We start from the raw sequence: 8,772 nt of genomic DNA on the forward strand, positions 1-8,772 counted from the left end.
CATATAAACCACCTTCTGTGGCCCAGAGCCCTCTCCCTGAATGGGGCCTGAGACTCTTCCCTTTTGTATTCCTGGTGCTAGCCATAGAGCAGGTGCTCAATATAATGTTTTGCATGAAACAAGAGAAGATGCTACTGATTGTATAAGCAGAGTTCATAGAATGCTCATTCTACTGAAAATTGATAGAAAAGTAGTAAAATGTACTAGTAGATTTCTATTTTAATAATGTTTCATTAGAGCATAGTAATTTTATTTTTCTCATCTTTATTAAAATTAGGGTTAGTTTTGTTTTTTTTAGTAAATTTTATTTTATACTTCCCCCGGCCATGCTGTGCGGCTTGTGGGATTTTAGTTCCCCGACCAGGGATTGAACCCGTGCCATCCTCAGTGAACGTTCGGAGTCCTAACCACTGGACCGCCAGGGTATTCCCAAGGTTATATTTGTATAATGAAATTGGTTCAAATGTAATTCAGTACAAATTCACTAAGCATGTGCTATGAGTCGACCTCTGTGTTAAGCACTGCCAAAATATCACTGCCCTCGCAGCGCTTAAAATCTAATCATTAATTAATTGAACAGATATTTATTGAACACAATATTATACGTACTAGACACTGTTCTAGGAACTGGGGATGTGTTAATGTACAAAACAGAACAAATCCCTGCCTAATGGGACTAACATTTCAGTGGGAAGAGACAGGCAATATACAAGATAAATAAATAAGTTATATAGTATTTTAATGGATGATAGTGTTAGGGAGAGAAAAATAGCAGGGATTGAGATAGAGGGTGCTGGCGGGAGTGTTGTAATATCACATAGTGTGGTCAGGGAAGGCCTCACTGGGGTGACATTTGAATGAAAACTGAAAAGACAGTGAATCCATGCATTATCTAGGGGGAGAGCATTCCAAGCAGAGGAAACAGCAACTTTTAAACCCTGAGGTAGGAGTATTTTTGGCATTTTAGAAGAACAGGAAAGAGTTCAGTGTGGCTGGAAAGAGTTAGAGAGAGAGAGAGAGAGTAGTGGGAGAGGAGGTAAGAGGGGTGAGAGAGGGTCAGATCACATAGAGCCTTGTGGGCTGTTGAAGGACTTTGGCTTTTACTTTGAGTGAAATGGGGAGCCATGGAAGAGTTTTGACAGAGGAGAGTCATGATCCAACTTAGAGTTTACAGAATTATTCTATCTGCCATGTTGCAAATAGACTGAAGGGGACAAGAGTAAAATCCACTGGATTTGCTGATGGACTGGCCTTGGAAGTGTCCTGCACCAATGATTAGTAGATGGTATAAGGCATGATTTAACTCATGATAATAAACTGAATCTGGAGGTTGGTAAGCAGATGGGCCTGAGTGAAGGTATGTGTAGGCAAGTAATAGAAGATACGGTTGGAGATGATGGGTGAGACTGGTGGTGTCAGTGACAGAAATAGGGAATTCGGGAGGAGGAATAGGGTAAATGGGGGTAGTTTTGGACATGTTGAATTTGAGGTGATGGTGGAATCTCAGAGTAGGGACATGTTGGGAGTTTAGGATATGGAATTAGAGGTCAGGTGGGAAAAGTTGGTGCTACAGTCAAGTTTTGGATGTTCTTAGGTAGAGGTGCTTGTTGAAGACAAGAGAATGAATGAGCTGCTTTATATTGAGAGATAAAAGCAGAGGATCAAGGACTAGAGCCAAAACAACAAACAAACAAACAACACCCACAGTGATGAGGTAGGTAGAGGAAGTAGAACCAACAGAAGAAATAAAAGGACCCAATGGAAGCCAAAGGAGCCTGCCTCTCAAGGAGGAGTTGATCAAGAGTGCCAGATATCCAAGAGAGAGAAAGGAGAATGGTACTAGAGGAAGAGCTGTCAGACTTGGCAAGAAACATTTTAGTGAGGTGAGTGGGCTGGAAGCTATATCATGAAGGTTGAGAAGGGAAGGGATACTGAGAAACAGAACAAAAAGACATCAGCTTACTGTGATGATTTTCAAAGAAATGTATATGGAGAGCCCTTTTCAGAACACTGGGTCAGGAGAGAGGAAATACAGTCATTCTGTGGTGATACACACGCACGCACACACGCACGCACGCACGCATGCGCGTGTGCACACACACAACCCTTTTAAGAAGCCTATCTATTGTGTTTAGCAATACATACTTAAGTAATCTTACATACCATAACTGAGCTCATAGATTTCTGATATTTTCCATTGTTATCTAATTCAGATTTATCTTGGGAAACTCAACATAGGAAAATTCTGATTTCCAAAATGAATCTTTTCACTTTCCAAAATGAATCTTTGCTTAATGGAGAAATACAGCTTCTCTCCTTTTTAAATAGGAAGCTCCTCATTTACATTTAGATATAAACCGATTTACAAACATTGCAGTTATAGTGGGTTTCAATGTGCACAACCATGTAGAATGTAAAGGGAGACCTATGTTTACCGCTGGGTTTTCTAAGCTCTTTTTGTGAGAAAATATTCCAGTGCTGTGCCTTGTCCACTTTTCCTTTTTGCCATACAATTTTCCACATGGAATAGACCTTTCATTGTTATTTTGTACTGATTCTGTATGACACATCTTCAGACTGTGTTGGGATGACCTTGCTGAGAAGAAGTCTTTCTCAGGCACTCAAGATGATTCTTGGGGTCCCCTCTCAAGCAGAAACAGACTTGACAAATTATCCTCTCCTCAGAGCCCCATGGACATGGAGCCTGGTCTGAGTCTTCAAGGTTGGAAAGAGTTAGGTTTGGGATTAGCTTTGATAATTTCTAGAATCAACCACAGGACTTTTCTAGAATCCCATTTCTAGAATCAACTATAGGACTTTTAGCAAAATTCCTCTAGGCTTTCCATGTTATTATTCTCTTTGTTATCCTTGCCCAGCTATCCTGGGTTTCCCAAGATATTGCAAAATTTCCACAGAAATCCAGGTGGAAACTTTCTTAGCCTGGCAAGGTAGAGACAAAGGGCTTTGTTACATGCATTGTATTTGTCTTTGCTAGCTTTCCCATTCAGTGTGTACTGACCTGTGTCAGCCTGGGACCCGGAAGCGAATTCGTCATGGGGAACCAGTATGTTGCTTTGACTGCATCCTGTGTGCTGATGGGCATGTGTCACGGGAACCAGGTAGAGATGGTCATTTTTTTCACTGATATTAAAATGGAAGGAGATTAAACATGTTCAGGCAAAGAGGGCCTTGGGAGCCTTCTTTATAAATAGATGTGAAAAACTTATGACAAAAATTATAATCAATCAAACTATTGGATGTTCTGTGCAGTGCAAAAAATTATAACATTGCGTTTTTTTAATATAAATATATTTGTTTTTATTTATTTTTGGGTCTTTGTTGCTACGCGTGGTCTTTCTCTAGTTGCAGCGAGCGGGGGCTACTCTTCATTGTGGTGCGCAGGCTTCTCATTGTGGTAGCTTCTCTTGTTGCAGAGTATGGGCTCTAGGTGCGCGGTCTTCAGTAGTTGTGGCATGTGGGCTCAGTAGTTGTGCCTCGCGGGCTCTAGAGCACAGGCTCAGTAGTTGTGGCACACAGGCTTAGTTGCTCCATGGCATGTGGGATCTTCCTGGACCAGGGCAGTTTTAGTTCCAAAGCTGCTACATTTGGGAAAAAGACCAACATTCATGAATTTAAGAGGGGAAAATTTTTTTTAGATGAAATGAGAAGTATGAATACGTGGGTTCGAAAAAAATAAAGTATTTAAAATTATTTCAGTTTCTGAAATAGATTAAATATTAGTTATGGAAAAATGTGAATGAGTAGTAAATAAGTGAATTACAGTTCTTTGTTTTACAGAATTATCTCTAATTTAGAAATATAAGATTTAGAAGTACATCCCTAAAGGCAAAGACCATAATTACTCAAAGTCTGTAGGACAAGTGGATTCTATATCTACTGCTCTATGAATTTTTCACTACAACCTGTTGAGTTGCTGTTCTTGACCAGAATTTTAGTTGGGCTTGGTATGCTTAGCCCTATGGAGCATGTTGCAGCAGGTTTATTTTTATCTCTACCTTCTGTTCAAGATAACAAATTGTATGTCTCTTGCCAAAAGGCCCTCTATAGCAATTTAGTTAAAAAAGGATTTTAAAAATGTAAAATTTTCCACAAATGGAAAACAAGCACGAGGTAATCTGAACAACTCCTTGGACCCCATGTGGCCCAGTCTCTGCACAGAAACAACAAGAGGAGTCCAATCCAGCAGTTGGACGTGATTGAAAGGGAATTCCAGTCTTTACCTGCATCTCTCATAGAACAGTGAAGAGATCCATTTCATAATCTACCACACATTCATCTCAGATTTTTTCTTATGTTGCAATATTCTCCTTTAGAGCCTCTGCCCAGCTAAATGCCCCAAAAGTTTTTTCAACCTTAGTCAACGTGTTTGTTTTTGTTTCCTTTCTTCTAATTCTCAACCTTTCTTTACCTCTTCTCTCAAATCTGTATCTGGAGGGTGAGGAGAGGAAAGCTGAGTGGGCAAAGACAAAATTCTCTTCAGTAGGTGGAGGAGAAGCTGAATGCAAGATTGAAAACCCTCGTATTTTAATCAACTGTATCCCTGTCACAGTACTCTTGATTGTTTCACCTTTGTAGCTTTAATGTTCTCATATATTTGTGGATTGTTCTTGGGCTTATGAGGGTACACACCTCCCTTCTCAATTAGATAATTGGAAGAAAAAGAAAGAGGCATCTTACTGAAAAAGGCCCATGCCTGAAACCAAGCTGAAACCAAGACGGGAGACTGAATTTCCAAAATTGAAATCAATTCTCAATCTGTATGTTAGCTGCACACCCTAAAGACCATTTTATCACTGCTTTTTTTTTTTTTTTTAGATATTATCTATTCTCTATAGAAAATTTCAGTGAGTCTTGCATTAGGCCTTTGGCTCCTCTGGGCTATTCGCAGCTGAAGGGGACAAGTGGATTTCTTTGCAGTCAGTCCTCTGTTCTTTGTTCATTAGGTCAAAGGGAGTGTGAACAATGTGGTGAAGACTATTGGTCCAAATGCACAAAAGCGCGAGTGTGTGCTGAAAGAGGTGGAATTCCTTGCTTATGATGAGGTCCTGGGATTCATGCTTGTCATTCTCTCCATCTCTGGGGCACTTGTGGTTTCAGCAGTCACAGTTGTGTATGTGATATACAGACACACTCCGCTCGTGACTGCCAATGACTGGGAGCCGAGCTTTCTCATTCAGGTTTCTCTTGTCATCATGTTGGTGTCTTCCATGTTCTTCATTGGCAAGCCATACATCTGGTCCTGCATGGCCCGTCAGGTCACTCTGGCACTGGGCTTTTCACTTTCCCTGTCTTGCATTCTTGGAAAGACTATTTCACTGTTTTTAGCCTACAGAATTTCCAAATCCAAAACCCGACTTATATCCATCCACCCTCTTTATTGGAAAATCATTGTGCTAATCTCTGTTCTAGTCGAAATTGGCATATGTACAGCCTACTTAGTATTAGAACCCCCAAGGGTGTACAAGAACATGGAATCTCAAAATATAAAGATTATTCTGGAATGTTACGAAGGTTCTGTAGAATTTTTGTGCTCTGTATTTGGGATGGATGTCTTCTTGGCCTTGCTGTGCTTTCTTACAACTCTTGTGGCTCGCCAGTTGCTGGATAATTACTATGAAGGAAAATGCATCACCTTTGGGATGCTGGTCTTTTTTATTGTCTGCATCTCTTTTGTCCCTGCTTACTTGAGCACCAAAGGCAAATTTAAAGTGGCCATGGAAATATTTGCAATCTTGGCATCCAGCTATGGTTTGTTGGGTTGTATATTTGCTGCCAAGTGCTTCATTATTTTGCTGAGGCCAAAGAGGAACACGGATGAAATTGTTGGTGGAAGAGTTCCCACTGTAGATAAGAACATCCAACTGACTTCAGCCTCTGTGAGCAGTGAGCTCAACAATACCATGGTGTCAACTGTTTGGATGAGTAGAGTCATGGGTTGCATGTGTCCCTCAGAGCTGCAATGGTGGTATGGTTCAACATTCCCTTTCAGGTGGTTCCCACAGCAGCTGCCTGATGTTCTGGGGTAATTCTGAGGATTTGGGTTCTGGTAGTGTAGTCAAAGCATGGCATGTGAAGTCTTATACCATTTAGCAAGAATTCGAATAACTGTTACTATTTTTTTTAACATCTTTATTGGAGTATAATTGCTTTACAATGGTGTGCTAGTTTCTGCTGTATAACAAAGTGAATCAGCTATACATATACATATATCCTCATATCTCCTACCTCTTGCGTCTCCCTCCCACCCTCCCTATCCCACGCCTCTAGGTGGTCACAAAGTACTGAGCTGATTTCCCTGTGCTATGTGGCTGCTTCCCACTAGCTATATCTATTTTACATTTGGTAGTGTATATATGTCCATGCCACTCTCTCACTTTGTCCCAGCTTACCCTTCCCCCTCCCCATGTCCTCAAGTCCATTCTCTACGTCTGTGTCTTTAGCATTGAAATTGTAAACCACTTCATTAAAACCTTTCATAATACTTTGGTATAAGGAGTGCATGGCAGGGAATATAATAGGCACAAGTAACCTAACATGGTGGATACAAATATTTGGGTCTTGAATATGTCTTTTCCCCCTATATCATGGGTGTCTGATCTAGAAATTTACATTAGACAAAATCACCTTGTGAGGACGGAAACAGACATCTTGTTCTACATCCTGTTAATGCGTCTACAGAATAGACAGCTTTGCACTGACTGAGGTAAGAATTACATACAGCTCATAAACTTTCCCTTGGAGCAGAGCATTTGGTAAGAGAATTTTTGTTTCAAAGGACTCTGCATCATACAGAGAATATTGAAGGAATTGAGATGTGAACAAAACTCAGTTCTTTCTTGAATTCATAATGGAAATTGACAAGTTTCTCCCAGAGGGAAGGCAAGGCCTACCTGCTCCAGATTTTCCTGGAGAGTAAGTAGTAAAGTATTTGAGTTTCAAAACAGTCTTCTTAAAAAATATAAATGAAGGGAATTAAGTGTCAGCAAAGCAGTTATTAAGTTGATTATATAGTGAATATCCAGCTGGCAAAAAAAAGCAAATGTTTACCTACAGCAGGTATTAGAATGAAAGATTTTTTAAGATAAATTAAGTGATAAATATTTGCCTTCTGGTTATCCAGAGTTAACTGGACTGTTATTAAAATGTTTTCAATCTTCTTTCAGCTATGAAAGTTTTAAAATGACCTATATATATTTATGTGCATATGAATTAAGTGTGTAGAAAAACAGAACTTGTAGAAATGCTGATCAGCAATGAGTTTGGGAAACTAGAGAAAAGAAATGTTATTAAAAACAAAATATCAACTGAACTTGCCTGTTTAATGTTTACTGGTATAACCTTACAATTTTAAGATGCAAATTTTATCTAAAGTGGTCTGAAGATATCACTTGATGATTTGGTACACATGCATTGTTATAGAAACTGGCTTATGGCAGATAAATTGAACAATATGTGATTGTCAAAGGATGATGGTCTAATTTTTATAATTTATTTATTCTTTGTAATTAGTTACCTATCAAGTATTAAAATGTTTCTCATAACATTCCAAGATAATATCTCTTTGGATGAATGTGTCATTTAAAAATTATTTCTTGTGAAAAAAATGACTGTATTCTCTGTTAGCACCCGTTGCCTCAGAAGAGAATCTCATATAGAAGTCACTAGTGATACTCCCTGCTGTGGGTGAGCATTTTCTGGTAACCACATGCTGGGCCTTGGGGAGCAGCTCAAAATTAATTTCAGAGTGTTGCATCAAAATAATGTGGTTATTGGCTTAGGGAGTAACATAAAGACTAATTGCTTGAAAGAAAAAAATTGCAAATCAACACTTTACTCAAGGCTGACCTAGACACATGCAGGTCTGAGCTCTTTTTTTTTTTTTTTTTTTTTTTTTTTTTGCGGTACGCGGGCCTCTCACTGCTGTGGCCTTTCCCGTTGCGGAGCACAGGCTCCAGACGCGCAGGCTCAGTAGTTGTGGCTCACGGGCCCAGTCGCTCTGCGGCATGTGGGATCTTCCCGGACCAGGGCACGAACCCGTGTGCCCTGCATCGGCAGGCGGACTCTTAACCACTGCGCCACCAGGGAAGCCCCCTGAGCTCTTTTGCAAAAAGAAATGTTTGGGGCTTCCCTGGTGGCGCAGTGGTTGAGAATCCGCCTGCTAATGCAGGGCACACGGGTTCGAGCCCCGGTCTGGGAGGATCCCACATGCCGCAGAGCGACTGGGCCCGTGAGCCACAACTACTGAGCCTGCGCGTCTGGAGCCTGTGCTCCGCAACAAGAGAGGCCGCAATAGTGAGAGGCCTGCGCACCGCGATGAAGAATGGCCCCCGCTTGCCACAACTAGAGAAAGCCCTCGCACAGAAACTAAGACCCAACACAGCAAAAATAAATTAATTAATTAATAAACTCATACCCCCAACATTTAAAAAAAAGAAATGTTTATCAGGGTTGCTCAAGTCCACAGTATAATATTAATTCCTTTGGGTTAAGCAAAGAAAATTCTTGATGAAAAGTAAACATATTATTGAAAAAGGAAAAATATTCCAACTGCCAGATTAATTGCCTTAAAACACGGCTCTGATCTTATTACTTCCTGGCTTGTCAACTCCCAGTGGCTCTCCACTCTCTACTGCATGAATCCAGCTGCCTTAGCTTGGCGTTCAAGACACTACAAACTGTTTTCCATCTTCTATTTCAACATTTGTCACCTGCCACCTTCCTGCCCACATTCTTATAACACAATCCAACTGG

The 8,772-nt window shown here is 40.4% G+C and overlaps 1 protein-coding gene across 1 annotated transcript in view; it reads left to right on the forward strand.

The window, feature by feature from the left end:
• LOC103077733 (vomeronasal type-2 receptor 1-like) overlaps positions 1–6,047 on the forward strand; it is a 31,442-nt gene extending 25,395 nt beyond the window's left edge. Inside the window, 3 exon segments of the mRNA XM_082931106.1 lie at positions 2,994–3,119; positions 4,965–5,005; positions 5,007–6,047. Coding sequence (XP_082787232.1) covers positions 2,994–3,119; positions 4,965–5,005; positions 5,007–6,047 — 1,208 coding nt within the window.
• The last annotated feature ends 2,725 nt before the right edge of the window (positions 6,048–8,772 follow it).

Source organism: Lipotes vexillifer, unplaced genomic scaffold, assembly GCF_000442215.2.
Source record: "Lipotes vexillifer unplaced genomic scaffold, Lipotes_vexillifer_v1.1 scaffold897, whole genome shotgun sequence".
NCBI classification, from domain to species: Eukaryota; Metazoa; Chordata; class Mammalia; order Artiodactyla; family Lipotidae; genus Lipotes; species Lipotes vexillifer.